Below are 27,378 nucleotides of genomic sequence, written 5' to 3' on the forward strand. Positions count from 1 at the left end.
AAGGAAAAGAAGAAGAAGAAATTTAAGTAAAAAGAAAAGTAAAGAAAAATGCTAACTAGGTAACACATGGATCTAGGAGAACCATGACCTGGTGTATACAAGGCTGCAGTAGAGGAGCAGGTGCACAGGGCCCACTGGGCTGGGGGTTGTTCCAGCCAGCTGTCCCCTACCCGGCTCTTCCACACATCCACTGCAAGACCTTGTTTTCCTCATTTATAAAATGAGACCATTCAACCAGATCACCCCTTCTGTTCTTTCCTACTCTTAAAACATTTCTGAAATTATGCCAGACAATTAAAGAGTAGAACCTGGCTTATCCTCTCCAGCATCTTGTCCCCTACATTTTTTGCAGAAGCTAAAAGAGTACCTAGCAGACATTTGGTGCTTAAATAATGTTCATGCCTGATTTCATAAACTGAAAAAGAAAAACTCTCTTTTTTTCCATGGCTATTGTATAAGGTGAGGCACCCCGGGGCCCCGCAGCACCGTGTGAAGTGAGGTAATGTCAAGCTGGCCATCGTGGGAGGGAAACACGCTGTCACATCCCATGCCAGAGCCTGCCACTCAACCTCCTCTGCCACCTGTTAACATCCAAGCTGTGCATCTGGGGCCTGTAGCTCTGAACACAGGGCCAAAGATTAATTGGACAAGAGATGTTAGCGGATCCTAATAAAACACAGCATGAGAGAAATGGAGTGATTCTTGGGTTAGAAGTCAGGCATGACATTTCACCGTTCTCTTTCAATGCTCTCATTGAAAACCGGGGATCTTGAGCTACAATCCCTTAATCTTCAGGGTGTAAAGCAAAACCCAAGAATAAACAGAATGTAGAGCGCTTTCTAGAATCTTGCCCTTCTCTATATGTCTCTGTATAGTCCATCAGATTTGACAAACTGAAGTTTTGCTCCCTCCAAAATAGCAATGGTTGTCATGACAACAACAAAAACAATAACTGTGACCATCACCAGAGACCTAAGAGCAACCACCTCCGTCTACTGAGGACTCTCAGGAAGAGGTTCACATAATCTTCCCCTTTTAAAGATGGGAAAACTGAGACTTAAAGAAGTTAACAAATGTCCTTAGCCTTCCAGTTGGTAAATGCTATGACCTGAATTTTAACCCTCTCCTGTGGATGTCCCCAGTTCATGCTATCTTTGCCTTTGCAAAGCTTGCTGTAGCAGATATTCATTGTGCATCAGTTATGCACAAGGCACAGAGTTCAATGGCCTCATGGGCAATATCCATATTTCTTTAGAACTGTTGCAACAGCAATGAACATGTTAATAACTTTACAATTTACCATTCAGCTTACTCCCTGTTCTTGCTGGTATGTTTTAAAAATTATTGGGTGCTGCTTATAATTTTTTTTCTTTAATTGTGCAATATAAAAAAAAATTCTCCCCACAATGTTTTCCACTAGAAAAACAGTATGTTCTTGAAATGAGTTTAAGTCCCCAACTGTTAAACAGCATTGCATCTACCCCACACTGATTTCTGGAATGAGTTCTTGGAAAGAAAAACTAATTTCTCAAAACTATAACTGAAGATCAACAGCTAAAAAAGACACAGTGAACACTCTCTTGTGTGGAAGCCCCAGAATTCATGGAACAGAATAATTGGAGAAATGGATTGTTCTATTTCCTTGTCATATATTGTTATGGGCCAGGCTATATGAGCAATGACCAAACAGACTTCATTTTGCTCTGAGATGCCACATCATGTAAGACATGCTTCTCCCAGGGAAAGCTTCACCTCTGTACCCATCAATAGTTGCTTAGCATCGCATGGCCACACAAAATGACAATTCTTATACAATGTAAAAGTGTTCTCTCTTTGGTTCCCGTTTTTCTTGGGCAATGTACTCTGTCCGAGATTGATTGTCTAGATGTTAGTAATCATTCTTTAATTTGTACACAACTAGGGACATTTGGGCTCACTCTCTTTTCTGCTTATGATTTTAGATCTCATGGCGTTTGTTTATGATTTTGAATCATAACAACAGCCACTTATGCTTTAATATGGTTTTGGACTATAAAAGGTACACTCAAACCCCAGGAAGGGGTCAAAGGGTGTAGACTTGCAGCCTACCCCCTGAACCACCAGCTGGTGGATCCAGACTGCCGGTTGGTGAACAAAGCTTCCATCTCCCGCTTTAAGATCGACTCAGTGATTTATCGCAATCTCACCTTAACACTACATCTTCTCCATTATAGAGGAAAATCACAGTGAAATTTCCAAACAAGTAGGTTAGTTTGCACCAGTTATGAATGCAAGGGTGACAAAGCCCCCAGGATTACTGTCCACAGATGCTCACCTCTGCCTTCTTCGTGACCTCATTGTCTCCCCCTCACTCTGGCTGAACCATTTCTCCTGTAATTTGCTGCCCCAGCAACTCCACTGCTGAAGCAAGCCAAGGCTGAGCATGCCTGGCCAGGGTACCACATGCTCTCCTCACTCTCTCCCTTGGATATTCCCATAATGCTCTCCTTAATTCCTCCTCACTTCCATCCTCCAGCTCTTTCCTCTGCAAGATAAGAGCTCCTTCCACACTTTTCCAAATGCCTGCTTTACCACACCAATGATCCCACGGCCCTGCAATGCTCCAGGCATGTCTCTCCTGGCTCCTCCTGACTCACGGGCCTCTGCACCCCCATCAGCCTTGCCTCCTAGATGCCAAGGCATAGTCTACTCTTCCCATCACTTCCTCTCACCACTCCAGCTATGCAATAGCGGAGAGGTGCTGTCCCTGAAGTCAACTTGTCTGAATCTACATAAACTGTCATTTAAGTTAAAATAAATCAAATTCAATTAAATCTGAAATTCAGCTCTCATGTCAGATGGAGGACTTCCTAGTAATCTGACAATTCCCCCAGCAGCGCATAGGGGCCAGACTCCCATTTCTATAAAAACTATTATTTTACATCTTGCGTTCCTCCACCACCAACTCCAGGAGGAATCCTCTCATCCACACTAGGGGTTGGACTGCACTGGTCCAATGTCTATCAGATAAAATGTGAAGCACCCCTTAGGGTCCCAGCCCCACTGCCCAGTTCTGACTTCCCCATTCTGCCTGCACCAACTAACCAGTTCCTTGCCCTATGCCAGGCTCACACGGCCTCCTGCCAGTGGAGTGCCCTGCCATCCTGGCCACCTGGTGAACTTTTTTTGTGCATCCAGGGCCAGTTCTAGTACCATATTCCACAGGAAAGCACAGTGGTTCCAGAAGCCTAGGCCTTCTAGAATTCTTTCACTTCAGAGCTCTGCTCCAGGTACAGTTTTGGAGAACTGTTTATGGGGGAGGGGTGGATGCTGAAGCTTTGAAAGCCTCCAGGAGTCCAATCCCCTCCCATCAGACTTAAAGAACCACCCTCATAGGTGACCTGTGTAGGGGGGAGGGAGCTCAGAAGCAGCCTAGCCCTCAGGAAGGGCTACTTTGTTGTCTATGGTGTTAAAAATCCATATTTGCCAGGTGCAGTGGCATACTCCTGTAATCCTGGTGGCTGGGGAGGCTGAGGCAGAAGGATTGCAAGTTTGAGGCCAGCCTCAGCAATTATGAGGCCCTGAGCAACTCAGTGAGACCCTGTCTCTAAATAAAATATAAAAGAGTTGGGGATGAGGCTCAGTGGGTAAGTGCAGCCGGGTTCAATCCCCAGTTCAAAAAATAAAAATAAAATTAAAAGATCCATACTTACTCTGCAAAGAGCACCGCTTTCTTTCCCAACTGCTACTGGCTTTGACAGGAGCTGAAAATGAGATTCTGGAATCACAAGAAATAAGATGACAAAGCATTAAATCATCTCAGGGAATATGAATGGAGTGCTCAGAGCGGCCAAATGGCTGGCTGAATAGAGCAAAGCTGCTCTGCCTAGCCAGCACAGGCGAGTGCAAACATCCTGTGGCTTTATAGTCTGCCCTAGGTTCAGGTTATCTCCCCAATTAGGCAAAAGTGCATGGAAGGCGGGGCATCTCTGATAAGGAGCCAGGCCTAGGAAGGGTTACAGGTCAAAGAGGAAAGCAGGTGAAGGTCAAGCAGGGAAGGACCATAGGACAGCCTGGTTCCCTGGGTGGGAAACACAACAATGGGAAGACCAGATGTACTTGGCTCTAGGCCTACAAACTTAACAAAGAACCTCGGATAAAGATACGAAATCTCCTTCCCTTTCTGGACCCCGGCTTCCCTAAACATTGCATTCAGGAAGTTATGGAGGAAGGGTGAGGACCAAAGGTCAATAGGGCCATTGGAGTGTTAGGGACAGCACGCACAGGGCTGGCCAGAAGCACAGAGGAACTGGCAAAGGCTCTGTGACAGGAGTGTGAGGCCACAGGTAAGGGAAAATAAAGCCACAGGATCCAGGGACTGTTTCAGATAGGTGAGTGTTTAACCATGAAACATCTACAAGAAATCATGAGAACTCTGTCCTAAAATATCTCCAAGGGGAAGGCCTTTCCAAGAGAGGTATAAAAACCAGAAGCCATGGGGGGGCTGGGGTTGTGGCTCAGTGGTAGAGGGTTTGCCTCATGTGTGTAAGGCACTGGGTTCAATGCCCAGTACTGCATATAAATAATAAATGAATAAAATAAAGGTCCATCAACACTAAAAAAAAAAAATTAAAAAAAAAAACAGAAGCCATGACCAAAATATCACTATTACAAAATAATTTTTGCACTATTATTATCATTACAAAAGAGTAAGAAGCTGATGACATAAAAATGTTTGTTTTATGGTACTAGGAATTGAGCCCAAGGACTCCCACATGAGATTCTGGGAATCATAAGAAATAAAATGTCAAAGCATTGAATCACTGAGGCCAAACTCTGCCAAGTGCTCTACCACTGAGCTACATGCTTAGCCCTTCTCATTTCATTTTGAGACAGGGTTCTCAGTTGCTCAGGCTGACCTCAAACTTGCAATTTAAATCGTGCATTACTGCAATCGGCTAAAACTAGTTTTTAAACATCCACTCAAAAGTGATATCATCAACAGGATTAAAATATGTCAATACATATCAAAGGAAACAAACTTCCTTAATGTATAAAAGGGTCCTACAAATCAACAAGAACAAAAATCCATTAAAGAAGAGCAAATAATCTGCATAAATAACATACCAGAAAGGAAACTGGAATGACTCTTAAACATAGAAGGTGCTCAATCTCATTTAAAGAGAGACAGGCAAATCACGTCTACAGGTTTGTGGTGGTCTTTATTCAACAATGCACAAAAAGTTTAGAAACAGACTGTGTACCTGAGGCCATTGTAGAACTAGATGCTCTCATATCGTGTACATATTACATTCCCAGCCAGGTGCAGTGGCACATGCCTGTAAACCCAGCAGCTTGGGAGGCTGAGGCAAGAGGATCGAGAGTTCAAAGCCAGCCTCAGCAACTTAGCAAGGCCTTAAGCAAGTTAGTGAGACACTGTCTCAAAGTAAAATTTAAAAGGGCTGAGGATGTGACTCAGTGGTTAGTTGAACCCCTGGGTTCAATTCCTGATACTAAAAAAAAAAAAAGTACACACCCATCAACAAAGTCCAAATATGTGGCCCTGGGAAATTCACCTGCCTTTGACCTAGTAATATTTTTTCTTCTAAGAATTTACCTATATTTATATCTGAACATGTGTAAGAATACATTTGTACAAGGTTATTCATTACATTTTCATTTATACCATAATAAAAGATAATAAATTCATATGTCCACTTACAGGGAACCTGGTAAGTAAACAATGGTATAGCTTTACAAAAAAAAAAAAAAAAAAAAAACCCACATTACATACAGGCATTAAATACAAATAGAAACTAAATATAAGGCGGTTCAATTTTCCTCATAGGTAATGACCTCCAAGGTACATTATTAATTCAAAAAAGTGAGGAACAGAAGACAGTAGATAGAATAACACCATTTGTGTTTAAAAAAGAGAGATTGTATATGTTATGATTACATACGTATAAAATGATTCTACATGGAAACACACACACACACAAAATAAAACTGGGACTAGTAGCTGGCTCTGGTGGGAGGGAATGGGATTCTGGAGGCAGAGATGAGAGTAAAATTTTTCACTGATATTCTTTTTGTAAATTTTGAATTGCTACTGTACATAGGTATGAAGGGTTTTTTCCTATTTAATTAAAAAATACAATATGAACTCAAATAAAATGGTCTATCTTGAAGCCAGGTATGGAGGTGCACACCTGTAATCCTAGCTACTCAGGAGAAAGAAGCAGGAGGATTACAAATCAACCTGGACAATTTAGTGAGACTTTGTTTCAAAATAATGTTAAAAAGGGCTGGGGATGTAGCTTAGTGGTACTGCACTTGTCTAGCACTGGTTCAATCTCCAATACTATTTAAAAAAAACAACAACTCTATTCTGTATTATTCAACACAGTAGCCATTATACATGTGGCTATTTAAGTTCATTAAAACTAAATGAAATTTAAAGTTCAGCTACTCAGTGATATCAGCCACATGTCAAATGCTCACTAGCCACATGTAGCTTGTGACTACCATATTGGAAAATGAAAATCCAGAACATTTTAATTCACAGAGAGTCCTACTGGCTAGACATGAACTTTCTTTCCTTTGGTACTAAGGATTGAACCAGGGACACTTAACCATGGAGCCACATCCTCAATACCCCCACCACCACCACCTTTTTTCTTTCTATTTTTTTTAGAGACAAGGTCTCCCTGAGTTACTCAGGGCCTCGTTAAGTTGCTCAGGCTGGCTTTGAACTCGCGATCCTCCTGCCCCAGCCTTTTGAACCACTGGGATTACAGGTGTGTTCTGAGGAACCCAGCCCAGTCCTAAACTTTATATTCACTCAAAAGGCCCATGAGAGGCAGCAATCAAGCCTTGATAATTTCTCATAAGAAGAAATATGAACTTGAATGTGTTACAGTGAAAATTCATCATATCTGAACATGAGCTGGGTGGCCTGAGGCTGGGGACAGACTCTCCTGTCCTATGCCACTGTCCAGAGGTTAAGTCTGCCTGGCAGGAACTTTAGTCTTTAAGGATCAAAGTCCAGCACTCTAAGATAGCAAATGATAAGAATAAGGATTCTTTTGGAACCACATGGCCTGGAATTACAACCATAAATGGCCATAGATTCCTATCTTCTTTATGGTAGAGAGGGACTGAGGAGAGGGATCACTGTCCTGCTTCACAAAGCACCAGCAACAGGTCCCCTTGGGGTCCTTGCTCAAGAACCAGCTGGCAACTCCTGCCACTAGGGCAGCACTGGGCAAGAGAAGAAGCCCAGCCAGGTTGGGCCTATGATCAGAGCACCAGCAAGTCCTGCCACCCAGCCCCCTGGGAGAAGTCACAGGCAGAGGGGAAAAAAGGCAGATCAACCAGGGGCTCATTTGAAAGGCAGGAGGCTGGCCTATCCTGTGGCCCAGCTTCTAGAAAGTTGTTTTGCAGCCAGGAAGGGTGGCACACATCTGTAATCCCAGCAACCTGGGAGGCTGAGGCAGGAGGATCATGAGTCACAGCCAGTCTCCACAACTGAGCAAGGCCCTAAGCAACTCAGTGAGACTCTCTCTCTAAATAAAAATACAAAAAAAGTGCTGGGGATGTGGCTCAGTGGTAAATGCCATGGGTTTAATTCCTGGGACAAAAAAAAAAAAAAAAAAAAGACTTATTGGCCACAAAGTAAGACAATAAACTATACTACACTGGCCTGGCCTAGCACCTCAAAAACGTCAGACTCTTAGGCCAAGATGTGTGGGCTATAACAGTCTGAAAGAACCACCTGCTTGAAATTTTGTCTTCAGGAAGACAGCTGAAATGCAAGCCAATCTGTTGCTGGTTAAAACAGAAGCCAAAGCCACTTGACCCTTTATCTTCAAGGACCCTAAAGTCTTCAGGCTCTAGGGGAGCCCACAAGAGCCTTCATGCCCCCCTCAAAGGAAAGAAACAGCATCATATAAGAAACTATTTTCCCCATGACTAAAAGGAATTAAAATAGCCTTGTATATGCATGGATTATACCAGAGGCCTAAACTAGAACCTGAGCACCCACAGACGTTCTCCCATTGACTCAAATTACTCTCCCAAATAAAAGGAAAAACCTAGGAGATGAGGACTCATCACTACAGATGGAGCTGGCCTGCAGCCTTTTCTAGCTATGGAAGCAAAGCTGGTGTAAAAGGAAAACAGGGCTCTGTTAATATATGGTGGTGAGGTTCAGGGGCAAGATTTCTGGCTTCCTGCAAAAAGTCTAGCATTGGCGGCCCTTTGGGAGTTGGTCCCCACTTTCCTTTAAGCCAGAATCCCCCCTCACCCAGGAGGCCGTCTCAGTTATCCAGGAAAATGAAAGGGACTCGTGAAGTCACACTCCAAACCTCATGGTTAAGAGTGTAACACCCTTTGGTTTGGAACTGTATCAAAATGAATAAAATCAAAATCAAAATTGCCATTTTAGCAAGGTACGGTGGTGCACGCCTGTAATCCCAGCAGCTCGAGAAGCTAAGACAGGAGGATCGTGAGTTCAAAGCCAGCCTCAGCAAAAGCAAAGCACAAAGCAACTCAGGGAGACCCTGTCTCTAAATATAATACAAAACAGGGCTGGGGATGTGGCTCAGTGGTTGAGTGCTCCCGAGTTTGATCCCATTTTAATAGCAATACTAAACCAAGATCAGGTGGTAATTATCACCCATGCTAATTGTCAGGACAGAAAATAGCCTCATGTAGATTAGTTCACTCTATGAAAAATCCTCTTCACTTCAATTTGGCTATGGTGGCCCTACCAGAAAGAGGTAACTTTTACAAACTTATCTCATGGGTCTGTCAGGTTTCTGTTTTCTGAGTCCCTGTCCCTTCCCTTCCTCGATGGTCGACAGGCCTCACGCTGCTAGGTCCTCTCACGGCCTTGACATGTCCCTCAGGTGACATTTTAGCATCCCCTGCTTTGCACAGAATCCTGTCTCTTGTAAGAGTCATGATCTCACTTTTCACTGTGTCTTCCATTTACAAAACGTTCTATGACCTGGGGAAACAGATGCCCCGGGGTCTGCCTGGCAGGTGTCATGGTGGAGGACAGACAGAGTGGAGTGGAACACAGGACACGGGTCCATTAGTAAACAACTCCCTGGTGTGAAAACCTGTTTCCGCCTACAACCTGGAAACCCGGGGAACAGGCAGACACACTGATGATCTGACCCTCTTGTGAATGCCCTGGATGGGCTTTCTGTTCTCCTCCACTGTCCCCACTCTCTTTTGAGGGGGAGGGTGATGCACCGGGGATTAAACTCAGGGGCAACTCAACCACTGAGCCCCATCCCCAGCCCTGTTTTGTATTTTATTTAGAGACAGGGTCTCACTGAGTGGCTTAGGATCTTGCTAAGCTGCTGAGACTAGCTTTGAACTCGAGATCCTCCTGTCTCAGCCTCCCAAACTGCTGGATTACGCTGTGTGCCACCTAGCCTGGCTGTCCCCACTCTCTCTACTAGCAAGACACCCTCTCCCTACCCCATCTACTCCTTTAAAACTCTTCTAACAGAGCAATTGGCTCCCTTAGCCTTTCCTGGGTGCCCAGCAACCACCCCCTCACCCTCCTGCCCAGGGTGTTTCCACATCTTGTGACATCTGTGACTTGTCTCTTGGGGTGGGAACACTGGTTGTGTCCTTCACAGGATGCCAGCTCCTCCAAGTCAAGTCCAACCACATCACTGGATCTCTCTCAGTCCTTAGCATCCACAGTGTCTTGCCCTTGGTGGCATTTGGTAAATACCAAAACCCAGGATGGAAAGTCAAAATACCACCAGCTGCTCACAGTGAGAGGAAACAAGCCATAAGTCAACGCGCTGCGGGGCCAGCGTCAACATGGGCTGCTCTATTCTTACAGCCACTGACACAATGAACATTCATCAGAGCAGCATGGTTTGAGACACCAGTCCTGATGGGGATCTGGAGAGGTTAAGCAAGCTACCCAATATCACACACCTTTCTCTTCCCCTGCCCCAACTCACCAGTGGTTCGCCAATGGCCCTCAGCATGAGGTGCAAGGCCACATGTGATTTGGTGCCTGTCCATCTCTCAAGTCCCATCTCCCCCCACCTCTTTCCTGCATAGATCTGCAACCCAAACACACTATGCCCTTCTGCACTAGTGCATGGACTCTAGTGCACGGGCTCTCCTCTCCTGGCACACAGATTTCCCTCTCACCTAGCAAGCTCTGCACATCTGCCAGCCCTAGCTGTTAACGTGGCACTACCATCTGCAAATGCTTCTCAGAGGATTCAGTTTTGCACTCCAATAACCTGGGTTCAATCTCTGCTCTGCCACAGACCAGCCATGGGACCTTGAACCTCTTGGGACATCAGTGTAGGGTCAAAATGAGACGAGATGGTACAAGGAACCAGTTCAGAGTGGTGACTGGCACATTCTGAGCTCCCCCTGCTCAGGTGGAGAGATCCCACTGCTGGGAGTCAGGCAGCCCTGTCACACCACAGTCCCCTGCCCTACACTGCTCAGGGGTTGTCCAGATGCTTGAGAGCTCTGTGGGCAGCATCTGTGCCACTATCTCTATAATCAGGAGTCTCACCTATCAAACGCAGTCCCCAGATGTCATTATACACAGGGCTGGCATCCAAGTCTGGGTACATCATTCCATGCCAACAGTCAAACAGCCAAAGCTTCTGGAAACTGCCTCAGACAAAGGCTGCTGTTACTTTAGGTGATGACTTAAGATGAGGATCCCAGCCGCAGTAGCATCAGGACCTTGGCCCACACCCTCCGAGCCGTCTGCTCCCCTGAGTCAGCAGTTTGCTGGGCACAGCTCCAGAGTGCCAGTGGAGCCCAGGGCAGACCCAGTGCATTCAGCCACAGGCGGCGATGGCCACCTGGGCTCTGGGACAGGGAAGGTTGGACTGGTCCAGAGGGCTTCTCAGGGATTGATCTGGGGAACATCTTCATCTACATTCAAGGTCAGAAACAATGCTGTGGAAAAACATGTGGCACAGGTTTCTCTACTTGGCACAACTGACCACGGGGGCCAGTAATTGTTATGGGGCTTTCCTGTGCATTGTAGGACATTCAGCAGCATAACTGGCCACTGATGCTATCCACAAGTTATGATAATCAAAAATGTCTCCAGCAGGCACGGTAGTGCATGCCTGTAATCCCAGCAGCTCCGGAGGCTGAGGCAGGAGGATTGTGAGTTCAAACCCAGCCTCAGCAACTTAGTGAGGCCCTAAGCAACTCAGTGAGACCCTGTCTCTAAATAAATATAATAAGGCTGGGGATGTGGCTCAGTGTTTAAGCGCCCCTGGGTTCAATCCCTGGTACCAAAAACAAACAAACAAACAAACAAAAGTCTCCAGACCTCCAGCCGCTAATTCTTTTAGAGGAAACAAAATTGCTCCACTCTGACCTAGTCTCATCACTGTGATAAATGTGACGGACACTGTAGCCACTCACGCCATCTACCCCGAAACACCGTCTTACAGTCCACAAGGACTTTTATTTAAGTTCACTGTCTTAAGGAAGTTCTTCCCAACCCATTTGAATCCCCCAGGGAGAGCTTTCACAAAATTCTGATCTTTGGGCCTCAGGGAGGCTGAGGCAGGAGTACTGTGAATTCAAAGTCAGCCTCAGCAACTTAGCAAGACCCTAAGCAACTCAGTGAGACCCTGTCTCTAAATAAAATATAAAAAAGGGCTGGGATGTGGCTCAGTGGTTAAGCGTCCCTGGGTTCAATCCCTGGTACAAAAAAAAAAAAAGAAAGAATGGAACTTAACTCCATCATCCAGCAGCTTGCCCATGGCCTTTCTGAACACAAAATATGATTACTTCTGCGTGGCCTGAACTCCCTTGCCTGCCTCCTAAGTAGGGTCGATGTGAGCCGTTTATTAATGATTTAATAGAGCTCTTGTGATTCAAAGTAGTGATCAACTACCGCTGCTCTTCATAATAGCTGGCTGGTGTTTATTGACTGTCTACCACACACTGGGCCCTGTGCATTATTTTAGCTAAAGATTACCACTACCCTCTGAAGCAGGTCCTATTTCCAAAAGCTGAGGCTCAGAGAAGTTAGGTAACTTGTCCAGGGACATTTAGCTATAGCAAGTGGCAAAAGGGAAATATGGGCACAGCCTGCCTGATTTTGTGGTGGAAATCCTTTGTGTTATAAACAAAAGCAAATATGCAAGGTTACAATGGTAGACACCAGGCAAAATAATTTTCTCTGAGATCAGACTGAAACTCACTGAGGGGGGTTGGTGATGCAGGGTTCATAAATCCTGGGTCTATTTTTACTTTGGGACCCATTGCACCCTCTGTGGTCCTCGCCCTGCCCCTTCTCTCTCACCCTCTTTCTGTCCTGGGGCTTGACCAGGTAGGTGGAGAGAGGGGCCTTGGGGAGCATTTCTGATCCTGCCTACACAACTGCACCCAAGGGACAAGACAGATGCACACAGCAAAACTTTCCAAGTGCCACCATGGGAGTGGGAGGCAGGAAAAGCTTTTAGTTGGGGACAAGAGAAATCAGGGAAGTGTTCTTGGAGGGATCTGCAGAGCTGCCGAGCTGTACCCTAGAGGGCAGTAAGAGTTAGCAGCAGAGATTTCTGGAAGGGCCTAGGCAAAGGCAGCCCGTGGAGAAGTGTGTTCCCCTCTTGGGCCTCAGCAGAGGAAGCCAGGAGGGAGGAAATGGTCTCCAGGAGCCTAGACGAAGGGACCAGAGCAGCAGAGGGTGCCCAGGAAGAAACCCATGAACCATCTCAGAAACATGTTTGCATTTCAGCCCTGGCACTTTCCAGTTGTGTGGCCTCAAGCAAGTCCCTTCTCTTCTCTGGGCCTCGATGTCCTGGAAGAGGGCATCGAAGACCCCTTGGTCGTATGAAAAATGAACTAATTAACTAATTTATTTATTTATGTAGTACTGGGGATCAGACCCAGGGCCTCAACCGACTAGGCAAGTGCTCTACCACTGAGCTACATCCCCAGCCCCAGAACCTAATTTTTGAAAATAAATTGGTGGGCTGGGGATGTGGTTCAAACAGTAGCGCGCTCGCCTGGCATGCGTGCAGCCCGGGTTTGATCCTCAGCACCACATACAAACAAAGATGTTGTGTCTGCCGATAACTAAAAAATAAATATTAAAAATTCTCTCTCTCCTCTCTCACTCTCTCTTTAAAAAAAAAAAAAAAAAAGAAAAGAAAAGAAATTGGTGCCAAGAACACAAATTATTTCTAATTTCCTATGTTATAAAAATACTGATAACGTACAAAGCCCTGGGTTCAATCCTTAGCATGCAAAATAAATAAATAAACAAACAAACAGGGGGCCTTGGCACAGGAGGCTGAAGCAGGAGGATCGATCACAAGTTCAAAGCCAGCCTCAGCAAAGACAAGGCCCTGAGCAACCCAGGGAGACCCTGTCTTTAAAAAAAAATACAGGGGGCTGGGATTGTGTCTTAGCGGTAGAGCGCTCACCTAGCATGCACGGGGGCCCTAGGTTTGATCCTAAGTACCACATAAAAAAAAAAATGAATGGAATAAAAGTATTGTGTCCAACTACAACTAAAAAAATAAATATTGAAAAAAAAATACATAAAAGGGCTGAGGGGGCTGGAGTTGTGGCTCAGTGGCAGAGTGCTCACCTAGTACGTGTGAGGCACTAGGTTCGACCCATAGCACCACCTACAAAAATAAATAAAATAAAGACATGATATAATAAACAAGTACTGAGTGCAGGTAATAATCCCTTTTAAAAGATTACAGGCATCTACAACTACAAAAAAAAAAGAAAAAAGAAAAAGAATCTAAAAAAAGTTTTTAAAAAGTGGGGGCTGGGAACATGGCTCAGCGATGAAACACCCCTGGGTTCAATCCCTGGTACCAAAAAACTAAAAAAATATAAATGAATAATAAAGAGCAAAATGTTGAGAAGGATTGATTAGTTAATACTGGGTAAAAAGTCTAGTGGTTCACAGTGGGGAACTGAGGTCACTCACTGTGTCCTAGGAAAAGACCACCTCTGGAAGCTTCCTATACCTCCCCTCCCAAGTGGGCCTAAAAGTGGCACCCACCTCAAGGGGCTCTTGAAGGGAGTAAGGGCTATAATCTTTTAAAGGGGATTACCACCTAGCACTCAGTACTTGATTATTCTATGTTAGCTATTATTAATTATAGCAATTTTTATTTTCCTTTTTTTTTGGGGGGGGGAGTGGGTACCGGGATTGAATTCAGGGGTGCTCTACCACTGAGTTACCTGCCCAGTTCTTTTGTGTGTGTCTGTGAAGTAGCCTCCCTAAGTTGCCCAGGCTAACTTGCATCCTCCTGCCTCAGCCTCTGGAGCCGCTGGGATGACAGGTTGGGCCACTGCACCCGCTAATTATAAACTATTTTTAACTGGCAAGGCAGGTGCAGCCAGCCATGAGGGATTTGTGGGCAGGTAAGAGGGTGACACAAATGCTGGCCTCCAGGTCTCTGCTTAGGCAGGACCTTCCTCTTATTTCCTCTTCTCAGCTTCCAGGGCATCAAAACAGGTTCAAAAGACGTGTCCCCCGGACGCCAAGCCTCTGGCTCCTCTGCCACCCTCTTCCTTCCCCATGCCTCCCTGTCAATTGGCCTCCCCAGGCGGCTGCAGGCTGGGGACGCAAATCCTGCACGTGCTCTGCCCTGCAGCCGGCATTACACAACCCGCACCCGGGAAGCCCGGGTCCGCGCAGGCGGGGTGTCAGGGATGCCGGCGGGCACCGGGCTGTCGGGGTGGGTGGACCAGCACCCCGCGAGTGGGTCTCCGGGAGGACCCGGGGCAAGGACGCAAGGGCGAGGGAGTTGGGGCGGGCGGGGGTGAGGGTTGCCTACAGGCTGCTGCGGAAAGGTGTTCAAGGAGAGCGATGTCGGTGGGTATGGATGGACATCGGAGGCGACGCGGGGGAGGTGACATGGAACCTGCTGTAGTCTGGGAGGGCGACTTGTGACCTTTCTCCAGGCAGGGGAGGCAACAGGAGCGCAGGACCCCAGCCTTCCAGGCATTGGGGTGTCCGGGCTGCTGCGGGCGCGGGAGGTGGGAGGCGGAGTGGCAGGAGGGTGCGGGACCCATCCCGACCTCGCCCTGTCCCCGGGCTTCGGGAGGGTGGCAGCTCGGCCCGGGAAGCCTGGTGATGGAGATGCACCCGGGTTCGGGAGTCTCGGGCCCTTCCAAGCACCAAGAAGGAGGACAGATGCCACCGCGGGAAAACGGACCAGAAAGGGAGCTGCGGGTCCAGGACCCATTTGCACCCAGCGCGTCGCAGGAAGGGGGCAGCCTGGACTCGGAAAGTGGGGGCAGGTCACGAGGCCACTGGGGCGCCCCCAGCCCTCTCCTGGGTGCTCCCCCACCACACACACACACACTCCGCTCGGCTCACCTGACCGGCCTCAGCCGCCTGGTCCCGCCGCCCGGCCCGACCCGGCCCTCGGTCCCCTGACCCCGGCTCAGCTCCGCCCCGCGGCGCACGCTCCCGAGCAGCTCTCACTCCCGCCCCTCCCGGCTCGACTCTTTAAAGGTGCAGCGCATCAGCCCTTGTTCGCCGACAGAAAAGCCGGCCCCACCTCCAAAAGCGCTCCGCTCTGGCCGCGGCATTAGGTTTAGGGGATTCCCGGGCGCTAACTCCGACTTCTCCGCGTCCCCGGCTCAAAACGTTAAACCCAGAGAACAAGTTAATATCCTGCCCAATCCGACCCCAACAGCCTTTCTGCAAAGACCTAAAGACAGGGATGCTGCACCTACTATGTTCTGGATCTCAGAACTGATCATTACTCTCCCAGAGGGTGCACAGTGGGGCGGGGTGTAGTCGGAAGGCGTTGCAACCCCAGGAGGCAGGATCCCACAAGGTGAGATCAGAAATCGAGGGGCAGAGTTTATTGAACATCTGCTATGTACCTGTTGCTACTGAGCGCTGCATTCACCGAAGAGACTCAGCCAGGATCTCTGTCCAGAGAGGGCTCCAGGAGAAAGAAAGGGAACTGATATGGGTTCACAGGCCAACAGAGTAACGCTACATGAGTTGTCCTATGTCATCCTCTGAAGCAGACACTGGTGCTGGCTTCCTTTCTCAGAAGAAACTGAGGTTCCTGGACAGCGAAGGCTTGCCCAGGGGCTCTGCCTGGAAAGGACAGAACAGGGAATTCCAATCCAGGACAGCCTGACTCCAAAGCTGGGGAGCATCTGGAAAGGCCTTTAGACAACCACTGGTTAAATCCCCATTATGGTCTTTTCTTTTAGGGATATTTAAATCTCATCTCAGTCTGGCTGCTCCTTTCTGTTTACCACATCTTAATTTAATGTCACTTCCACCAGGAAGTCTTCTCTAAGGCCATATTGGGCTCACATTGCACTGTGGGGTTTCTTTCATCAAAGCATTCATTCAGTTAGCAAGGAGTAGTGAGCTCCTGCTGTGTGACCTCATCTGGGTCTTCCGGCTGCGCTGAGCCTTGCCTCCCACTTGAGTGGGAGGCTCTTGACCACTTAAATCCACCACAAGGGAACCTTCCAGACCTGTGCCCTCCAAGCCCTCCAAACAGGTGGGGTATATCCTGCTGAGTTGAGCATGTCCCATTAAGAATGTGCCATGGGCAGGAAGCCTCAGAGACACAGCAGAGGGGCATCTCCGAGGCCACTGGTGAATGAACACCCATGCCTGAAAGAAAGCTCACTCTATCAGGCTTCTGAAATTTATGCTGGCTTTGGGCCAATCTATCTGGTTTGGGCTGGAGCATCTTCCTCCAAGTTCTTGGACGCCTCTTCACTCACACCTCAAGTTTCAATTCCCAGTCCCCATGATAATTTATTCCTCAAAGTCTGCTTCCTTAGTCTTGCCTCTTGGTTTTATCTCTCCTCACTGCTAAACTTGCACCTTTCCAAGCCAGTTATCTGCCACAGAGAGGCAACGAGAAATAAAACTGAGCTGCCCTTTCTTCTCCGTGGGCCACGTATTGGTCCTGCAATTGTGGCGTTATGGTTTAGACATGAGGCATTCCCCCAAAAGTTCATGAGTGAGTCAATGAAAGTAAGTTTAGAGGGGAAATGATTGGGTCATGAGAGCCTTAACCTAATCAGTGCATTAATCCACTGATGTGGATTAACTGGGTTCCGCAGGTAGGGTATGGCTGAAGGAGCCATATTTTGTTGCTGGTGAGCAGACCTCTCTCTTTGCTTCCTGATTGTCTTGTTCTGAGCTGCTTTCCTCCACCACAACCTTCCACCATGATGTTCTGCCTCACTTCGGGCCCAGAGAAATGGAGTCAGCTGTCTATGGATTGAGACCTCTCAAGCCATGAGTGCCAAATAATTGATAATTGTTCTTGTCAGGTCTCTTGTTCACATCATCAAAAAATATGACCAAAACTTGTGGGCTCTGGGAATATTCATCAGGTGACTAAATGAATAAAGGAAATAAATTCACAAATGACTTTCCGGGAGGTCCCAACCTGAAAGCTGCTTAGGGCCTCGATAAGTTGCTGAGGCTGGCATTGAACTCATGATCCTCCTGCCTCAGCCTCCAGAGCTGCTGGGATTACAGGCATGCGCCACAGCACAGGGCAGTTCATTCTTTCTTGTAACTCACAGTCTGTGGACGCTCCCTACCCCCAGGACTCCGAGGGCCTGGAATTTCTTTATCCAGATTAGGTTTTTCCCTGTCACAGTTTTATTATTTAGACATACTTAGGTGATCTCCAGGGATGAATCATATTCTGGGTGACTCTTCTTCACCCAGTGGATGACAAGAAAGAAGTTTTAATTAGCTCCAGTTTCACAGTGTAGCCAAGGAGGCAGGAGGAGATGGGGAATTCACCTCCAGCCCTCCCTGAGTCTGTGACTCCCCGGAGACAGGTGGGAGGCCAGGGATCCTTCCCAGGTGCCCCCTCCTTTCTGGGTGGCAGATAAGAGAGAGAAACTCCTTATCAGCAGACAAGTCCCAACCCAGCCTTGGCAGAGTTCTGAAACCTTCCCCTATCAGCCACTGCAGCAGAATGCCTAGGCTTCATGCTGCCCAAGTCTGTAGGTGTCTCCCAATTCCAACAGCACATCAGCCAGACCTGAATGGTGCCTACAGGGGCCACTGTCTAATATGAACTTATTACTAAACCCACTTTACAGACAGAAGCACGGAAGCGCAGAGGGTTGATGATCTCAAAGCCAGCACGTGGTGGAGCTAGCCATCAGAGGTATTAATTCACTTGTTCTTTCATTCATTCATTCATTCATCAAACATGACCCACTACATGTATGGTACTGTCTGTGTGAACAAAGACACATTTCTTGCCCCCAAAGACTTAGAGTTTATTTTTGGGGGAGTAGGGGGAGCATCAGGGATTGAACCCATGGGTGCTTAGCCTCTGAAACACGTCCCGAACCCTGTTTCATATTTTATTTAGAGACAGATTCTCCCTAAATTGCTTAGGGTCTTGATAAATTGCTGAGGCTGGCTTTGAACTCACAATCCTCCTGTCTCAGCCCCCTGAGCAGCTGGAATTGCAGGCATATGCCATTGCACCTGGCTTAGAGTCTGTTTATAAGAAGAAAATATGAGATACTATTTGATCAGAGAATCCCACGTAAACTATGTGGAATCACACAAAGGCCGTATCGGCATATGAGAATGTGTGCAAGAAAAAAAAACAGGATAGCACAAGAAACCGTGGGTACACAGATGCTGCTGGACAACACCTTCGCGCTTAGAAGCCACTTGCATGATCCATTCCCCAAGCAGACCCTGCAGGACAACTCTAAGCCAGCCACCGAGCCCTCTGCCCAATCTGCAGCTCAGATGCCATCACCTTGCAGCAGCCTTATACAGGCAAAATTAATTGTTCCATCACCCACAGCCCTGCAGCCCATGGTACATCATGGGCATTTGTTCACTTGGGTGGCTCCTGACTTTACCAGGCTGTGACCTTTCCCACCTCCATCACCCCAGGGGACAGGATGACCATGAGTGGCAGAGAACAGGCAAATATCAGTTAGCTTTTCCTGTGTGGTTCACCTTGTTGAAGCCACCCAACAACTCTCCAAGGTGGAACTCTTAGTCTCCACTTGACAAATGAGGAAATTTTTGAGGCTAAATAATCTACCTTAGGTCTCACGGCTCATCAGAGATACTGCTGATATCCAAACAAAGTTGTATATATCTGAACAAAAAAATTCATGTTCTAGCCAGGCATCTTGGCGCACGCCTGTAATCCCAGTGGCTCAGGAAGCTGTGGCAGGAGGAACCATGAGTTCATAAGCCAGCCTCAGCTATGGTGAGGCGCTAAGCAACTCAGGGAGATCGTGTCTTTAAAGAAAATACAAAATAGGGCTGGGGATGTGGCCCCCTGAGTTCAATTCCCAGTACCACCCCCACCCAAATTTATATTCTAATCACTAAACATCCTGCTTTCATAACAAGTAACAGAATTAAATGTGTAAGCTATAACAAAGTGGGTCCTTAAAAGAGCTTGTACCCAAAAATCTATGAATTATTAACACTTTAGGCCCTCCCAAAATCTCCAAATGACTCAAAATATTTGCTTCTTCATTTATTTGTGAATTAAATATTTATCAAGCATCCATTTGTGCCTAGGACTCAAGCTATGGAAGATACAATTTGACTCCTTCCTGCAAGGCGAACAAACTAAATTATAGGATGACTTACATACACATGAAAAAAAATAACATCAATGAAAGAGTCAAGTAATAAGAATATATCATGTTGGGCAAGGTGGTACACGCCTATAATCCCAACAGCTTTGGAGGATGAGGTAGGAGGATCACGAGTTCAAAGCCAGCCTGGGCAACTTCGTGAGACACGAGTTCAAAGCCAGCTCTAAGCAACTCAGTGAGATGCTGAGGGATGGGGATGTGGCTCAGGGGTTAAGCACCCCTGGGTTTAATCCTAGTTCCAAAAAAGGAATATATCACAAGTCAACATATGTCAAAGTGAAGTATATGATCACAGAAAGACTAAATAATAAGGGACTTCTAAACTTGGGATTCTTGCTGTATGGATTCACTTGTTGAAAATGCCAGTTGTGCCCAGCCCTGGGCCCAGTCCTGGATGGGAAGGACAAAGCGGACTTTGAGGGAGTAGTACTCAGATAAGCTCAGACTTTCCAAGTACCTGCGTGGAAGTTGGAAGGTGATGGAAATTTTCCAGACTAACTTGGACCATTAAGGAGAAGCAAAGGAGACTAAGATGCAGAAGGGTTGGCACTCAAACGCTAGACAGAAAAAGGTCAATTGAAACCCAGATTTGGATCGAGATGAATAAAAAGGGATTTGAGCATATGGTATGTTAACAGGCAGCAGAAGGAAAGGAAGACTCCCACTTTCCTATTTTACTTCATCTTCTTAGAACATCACGCAGAGAGAACTTCAGCTCCAGATAGGAATAAAGATGGGGAAAGAGCACTCAGCAATTTATACTGATCCAAGTTACCAGATCAAGAGAAATTACCAGAGTATCAAAAGCATCTCAGAATGGTACATAGTGTTGTGTTTTGTTTGTACCAGAGATTGAACCCAGGGGCTCTTGACCACGGAGCCACATCCCTGCCCTTTTTAATATTTTATTTAGAGACAGGGTCTCACCAAGTTGCTTAGGGTCTCTCACTGTGGCTGAGGCTGGCTTTGAACTCGCGATCCTCCTGCTTCCGCCTCCTGAGCTGCTGGGATGTGCACAGTGATCTTTGAGAATGATGTAATGATGAGTGAGGCTCCCATTTCAAATAGGGGAGATTGACTGATGCACAGATCCAGAAACCAGGAGGTTGGGTGTCTATTCCCAGCAAAGCTCTGCACCTGATTAATTTTTTAAAAATATTTATTTTTTAGTTGTAGGTGGACACAATACCTTTATTTATTTTTATGTGGTGCTGAGGATCGAATCTAGTGCCTCACGCATGCTAGGCAAGTGCTCTACTTCTGAGCCACAGCCCTCTGGCTGAAGTGAGTACCCAGAGCTGGTGTTGGTTCCCTGTGAATAATTATGCCACAGAATACTTTATCACAGTGACTTCCATGAGTAGATCTTGGAAGCTTGATATCACATACAGAGCTTTGACTGTAGTAGGCGGCTTTGGACAAAGCGTTTTATGATCTGTTTCTGGACAAAATGAAGACATCTAATCTGCTAAATATCACAGTTTGGTGGATTCATAGAAGGCTAAAAACAGTGACTCAATTTTATTTAAACCAACAAGTTCAGGCTAGAAGCAGTTTTCTAATGGATGCCCCAATTCTCTATCCCTAAAATTAAAAAAAAAAAAAATTAGTTGTAGATGTACCCATACTTTTCTTTCTTTCTTTTATTTATTTTATGTGGTGCTGAGGATCGAACCCAGTGCCTCACATGTGCTAGCTCTCTGCCACTGAGCCACAACCCCAGCCCCGTCCCTGAAATAATAATAATAATAAAAGAATATAGATCTGGATATCTCCTAAATTTTATTTAATTCATTTATTTGGTGCTGGGGATTTAACCCAGGGTCTTGTGCATGTTAAGCACATCCTCAACCACTGAGCTCTATTCCCAACCCCTTCATCAAATTTTAAAGCAAACAAAGCTTAGAAGAAAACCGGGGTTCAGTTGGGCATAGTGGCAATCCCAGCAGCTTGGGAGGCTGAATCAGGGAGGATCATGAGTTCAAAGCCAGCCTCAGCAAATTAGTGAGGCCCTAAGCAACTCATTGAGATCCTGTCTCCAAATAAAATACAAAATAGGGTTGAGGATTTGACTCAGTGGTCAGGTGCCCCTGAGTTCAATCCCTGGTATCAAAAAAAAAAAAAAAAAAAGAAAAGAAAAGTCATTTGGAATATGCTAAAAACCTTCTGGTGACATTTAACAGTCTCACCTTTAAGCTTTTAAAATTCAAATTGCATCTCAGCATATGGTGGACCAGATGAACCCTTTTCCAAACACCTCTATCCTGGATAAAACAGGTTTTGCCATGTGTTATTGGACTGAAAGCATGTCAAAATTAGAATAGGGCCCAGTGAGCAACAAATAAATGGGAAATGCAGGGTTGTCCTGAGAATGATGTAATGATTAACAGCATCAGGAGACTAAAACTTGGCCAGCTGTAACTCGAAGGAGCTGAACCTGAGAGCCCCATATTTAGCCAAAACCTGCAAATAAGCTATGGTGGTCTCAGGTGGATAGCCTTCCTTCAAGCCAAGCATGCACAAAGAAGGGTGCTCTGTAAAGAGGAACCCGGGATTCCCATAGATCATGAAGAACCACATCCAAGCTTACTGAAAGATGCCATACACAGCGGAACAGATGAGTTGCATGAGCTCACTACACAAAGTCCCAAAGCAGGAACATTCTACTACCCATATTTAACAAGGCCCAAGTTATCTTCATTCCCTTCCCTAACTCCAATCCCTCCTTGCTAATTTATTGTTGTCCAGTATTTTATTTCATCCTTCTTCCAAACCCACAAATTTTACGTTAATGTCGTCATTGTTATTATTGTGCACGACAATTTTGCTTCGATTTACTGTACTTACCAAGTCCCTACTGCTTTCATTGCATGTCTTCTTAATGGGATCATTCCAAAAGGCACTCCTAAAACACAGGAATTTTAACAGGTTGAAAGGACAGATGAGGGGAAATGATATACCTACTAAACACTATGCCAAAGAAAGCCAGTGTAGCCATATTAAATCTATTTATTTATTTACTTATTGGTACCCAAGGATTAACTCAGGGGCACTTAACCATTGAGCCACATCCCTAGCTCTGTTTTGTGTTTTATTTAGGGACAGGGTCTCACTGAGTTGCTTAGTGCCTTGCTTTTGCTGAGGCTGGCTTTGAACTGGAGATCCTCCTGCCTCAGTCTCCTGATCTGCTGGGATTACAGGTGTGCACCACCGTGCCCAGCAACCATATTAATTTTAGATAACACAGGTTAACAAAAAATATTGTTGAAGATGGACAGAATCACTACCTAATGATAAAAAGTTCAATTCCCCAGCAAAATATGTCAGTTTAAAAACTAGAGAAAATATGCATTCTAGAATTATTAAGGAAATTGATAAAATTTTGAAGTGGTCCTAGAAGCAAGTTGCACTAAACTTTCAAGCAATTGATCATTCTGTTCCATACCTCTTCTGGAAAATGGAAAAAGAAAGAATATAACGCAACTCACTCTATGATGTCTGAACAAACTTGATATCAAAACAAGACCAGGGCTGGGGTTGTGGCTCAGTGGTAGAGCGATCACCTAGCACGTGTGAAGCACTGGGTTCAAAATAAATTTTAAAAAAGAATTAGTTAGTCTTCCAATAAAAAAAAGACAAGACCAATATCACCCAAAAACACAGAAGTAAAAATCCTAAGTTAATATGATTACATGACCTGTATAACTCTACATCATGTACAACCAGAAGAATGAGAGGTTATACTTTATTTATGTATGATGTGTCAAAATGCATTCTACTGTAATGTATAACTAATTAGAACAAATAAACTGGAAAAATTCTAAGTTAAATATTAGTAAATACATTCTATCAAAATATAAAAAGAAGGATACATCATAATAAAGTTGGGTTTATCTCAGGAATGCCAGTATAATTTAACATTGGAAAATACATATTCCTGTAGTAAACACATTAATATATTAAAGAGCTATAAGATAATCTCAATAGTTGGAAAAATATTTTTTTTATAAAATTAAACAACCTTCATGGTAATAACTCAGAGCAAACTAAAAACAGAAGAGAACTCCCTTACGGGGATAAAAGGCATCTACCAAAAACCTAAAATAGCCAGGTGCAGTGGCGCCGACCTGTAATCCCAGCAGCTCGTGAAGCTGAGACAGGTGCATCACGAGTTCAAAGCCAGCCTCAGCAAAATGAGGTGCTAAGCAACTCAATGAGACCCTATCTCTAAATAAAATACAAAATAGGGCTGGGGATGTGGCTCAGTGGTCAAGTGCCCCTGATTTCAATCCCTGGTCCAAAAAAACAAAACAAAACAAAAACCTAAAATTAATATTTTGAACAAATATAATGGAAATAAAATGAAAAGTTACAATGCTTCCAATGTCGTCAGAAACAGGACAATAGTCATCAAAATTTCAACTGGGGTTTTCTAAGAAGTTAAGGAGCTTATTCTAACATTCAAATGGGAAAGCAAAGTCAAGAAAAGTTAAAACTAAACTAAAAGATTGAAAACTAAAAAGATGTCAAGACTTATCATAAAAGAAGAATCATTAGGATAGTATGGTGCTTATGTAGCCAAAGACAAAAACAGGAAACACCACAGATATCACTGAAACAGACTCAAGTGCACAGGGGAATGATTTATCTCAGAGATGACTTTTCAGATACTGGGAAAGGAGGGAGAATCTAGTAAAAAGTACTGGGACAACTGAGGATCCACATAGAAATGCAAAGGGTATAACCATTCTCTCACTTGCCCACCCAAACAACCCAAATCAAGATGGATTGCAGACTTCAATTTAAAAATGTTTAGCCTTGGGCTGGGGTTGTGGCTCAGTGGTAGAGCTCTTGCCTAGCATGTGAAAGGCACTGGGTTCAATCCTCAGCACCACATGAAAATAAAATAAAGATATTGTGTCCACCTATAACTAAAAAGTACATATTAAAAAAAATGTTTAGCGTTTTGCTTTTACCCTGGGTTACATGAAGACACAGCAACAAAGCGCCATCTTGAAAGCAGAGGCTGGGCCCTCACCAGGTACAGAACCTGCTGGCATCTTGGCTTTTGACTTCCCAGGCTCTGGAACTACAGTCGGCTTTTAGGGTGGATTGTTCCTGTGGCAACTCTAAGGGGTGAAAAAGCTTCAAGGCTAAAACAATATCCAAATCACTCAGAAGGTCCCCGACTATTTTATGAATCGTGATAGTGTGACCTTAACCACCAAAGGAAAAGTTGGTGATTCTGCTAAATGTTATGGTTGAAAATAATCTAGTTATTGATGGTTTGGGTGCCGTTGAGGGAACCTGGGCTTGTCACTTCATCTTTGAAGATTTCATATCTGAGAAGTTAGACACAATCACTGATGAGGAGAATGGCAGGCTGGATCTGGCTGAGGGACTCACAGACAGATCACGGCTGGGTGGCCAAATCTGTTCCACCAAAGCTATGAACCATACAATTGCTCCAGTACTAGAAGCAGAGGCTGATACCAGACCACCTGTTGACAATGACACGAATTCCTGAGCTAAGAGGGAAGATTTTCATGAAATTTTACTGATTTTTTACAATTAATTCTTTTTTTTAATTCTAAAAATTAACCCAGTTAATTTTTAGAATTAACTCTTTTTTTTTTTTTTTTTTTTGGTACCAGAGATTGAACCCAGAGGGCACTTAACCACTGAGCCACATGCCCAGCCCTTTTTACTTCTTATTTTATGACAGGGTCTCACTAAGTTGCTGAGGCTGGCCCTGAACTTGTGATTCTCCTGCCTCAGCCTCCCAAGCTACTAGGATTTACAGGTGTGTGCCACCACATGATTAATTCTTAGTATAATTGAAAACATGGGTGAATGGATATATTATTATGACTGGCTTTATTATTTTGTTTTACCTTGTTTACCTACATTTTTGTATTGTTGAGCATAAAACAATTTTTGCTTTGGTTAAATTATAAAAATATTACTCAAATGTTAGAAAATAGCTGATATGATAAAAATTGATCTTATTTTTGTGTATTAACTTTAGCAAATATTTCCACATAAACTTGTGCCTGCTTGTCTAGAAAAAGGGTTAAGAAAAGATACCCCTGTTTGATGTGGATAAAGGCAGAGACCTAAATTGGCTGGCCCAGGGTCATTTAACCAGAAATTCTGTTCTAGAACCTGCATCTTTTTATTGTAAGTTTAATGTTCAGACCAAAACTGGAGAAATTATGGACATCTTATTTATAGCAGTTATTTAATGTAAATGGTTTGTTTGTTTTGTTTTTTAACTTTTAGAAGACAACAAGGAAACCATTTTCAGGATCTAGGGGGCATCTCTGTCAACACCTGGCAAGATTGGAGCTTTTCTCATCAAGTGGGTGTGAAATGGAAACTCTCTGTGTTCTTAATCCTTGTGCCCACGACTTCGGATCAGGTGGAGCAACTTTCCGTTTGTTCATTTGCCATTTGTGTTTCTGCGTTGGTGGAATATCTGCTCCTGTCATTTCCCCATTTCTCTCTCTCTCTCTCTCTCTCTCTCTCTCTCTCTTTCTTTTGGTACTGGGTATTGAGCCCACAGGTACTTAACCACTGAGCCATATCCCAGCCCTTTTTATTATTTATTTTAAGATAGGGTCTCACTAAGTTGCTTAGAGTCTTGCTAAGTTGCTGAGGCTGTACTCAAACTTTCAGTCCTCCTGCCTCAGCCTCGTGAGTCACTGGGATTACACTGTGTGCAACATTGCTCCTGGCTTTCTTATTGTCTTAATGGTCAGTAGTTAAATATGCAGCAAATCTCTTTTCCCAGTTGATGTTTGACACACTAATGTTAATATAGTCAAATTATCCTTGATGTTTAGTGCTTTTTGTAGATTGAGAGTAGGGGAAACAGTGGACCAAGGAAACAGGGTTTAGATGCTGAATTTGTAGTAAGGGGGCTGAGTGGCAGAAGAACAGCAGGCAGTTGTGAAGGGGAAACAGTTCCAAGGATTTGAATCACTTGAACACGTCTCAGGAGAAATCTGTGGACTCCAGTTTCATAAAGCCTCCCTCTGCCGATAGCTGTTCAACCCTCCAAACCTCAATTTTCATTTATAAATAGGGGATGATAATGGCATCCACCTCACAGGGCTCTGAGATCAAACTAGGCATTTGGGGAGTGGGGGACTGGGGCATTAAACCCAGGGATGCTTAACCACTGAGCTACATCCCTAGCCCTTTTCAATATTTTGAGACAGGGTCTCACTGAGTTATTGAAACTGGCTTTGAACTCGTGATCCTCCTGTCTCAGCCTCCTGAGCCACTGGGATTACAGGCCTGCGCCACGGTGCCTGGCTGATCGGTATATTTACAGATTGGCAGAGGCATGGTGCACGACCTGAGCTGCTCAGCCTCCTTGCTGTTCCTACAGCAGGCATTTACAGGGATCACTCGGTCCTCCAAGGATCTGAAAACTCCCTCAATGATTAAATTTTGGTTGTAGAAGAGATTGCAATGACCTCAAATGTGGAGAATCATTGGGTGAAGCCTACCAGCAGGTGCACACACCTGTGTGTAAACTCAGGGCAGAGTTGTTCTTGCTGAGAAAACACAAGACTCCCAAGGCTTCTTGCTGGATGCCTCACAAGCTTCATTTCAGTCTCTATATCACCCATGGCATTGTTCCTGGACCTCTCCCCCTTAGCTGTCCTTGGTATCTGGTGTCTCTCCCGGGGCTCTTAAAGCACCCTGCCATATTGCCACTTAAATATGAACATC

General features: G+C 45.1%; 1 protein-coding gene across 11 annotated transcripts in view; it reads right to left on the reverse strand.

Moving 5' to 3' along the window:
* Abhd6 (abhydrolase domain containing 6, acylglycerol lipase) overlaps positions 1-27,378 on the reverse strand; it is a 63,172-nt gene that overhangs the window by 30,049 nt on the left and 5,745 nt on the right. For 3 of the 11 annotated variants that reach the window (XM_076873125.1, XM_076872753.1, XM_076872889.2), the window contains exons 2-3: positions 22,483-22,540; positions 3,693-3,757 (exon numbers count right to left, since the gene is read on the reverse strand). The exons of 1 other annotated variant lie outside the window; for it this stretch is intronic. Coding sequence is in view for 1 of the 10 variants with exons in the window: in XM_076873042.1 (XP_076729157.1) it covers positions 22,483-22,526 (44 nt within the window). In the remaining 9 variants the exon portion in view is untranslated. Of the gene's footprint in view, positions 1-3,692; positions 3,863-15,358; positions 15,447-22,482; positions 22,541-23,123; positions 23,142-27,378 lie in introns of those variants that run through there. 7 more of the 11 variants (XM_076831451.1, XM_076872915.1, XM_076831531.1 and 4 more) reach the window with 5 other exon arrangements.

Source organism: Callospermophilus lateralis, chromosome 1 (genome assembly GCF_048772815.1).
Source record: "Callospermophilus lateralis isolate mCalLat2 chromosome 1, mCalLat2.hap1, whole genome shotgun sequence".
Taxonomy (NCBI): domain Eukaryota; kingdom Metazoa; phylum Chordata; class Mammalia; order Rodentia; family Sciuridae; genus Callospermophilus; species Callospermophilus lateralis.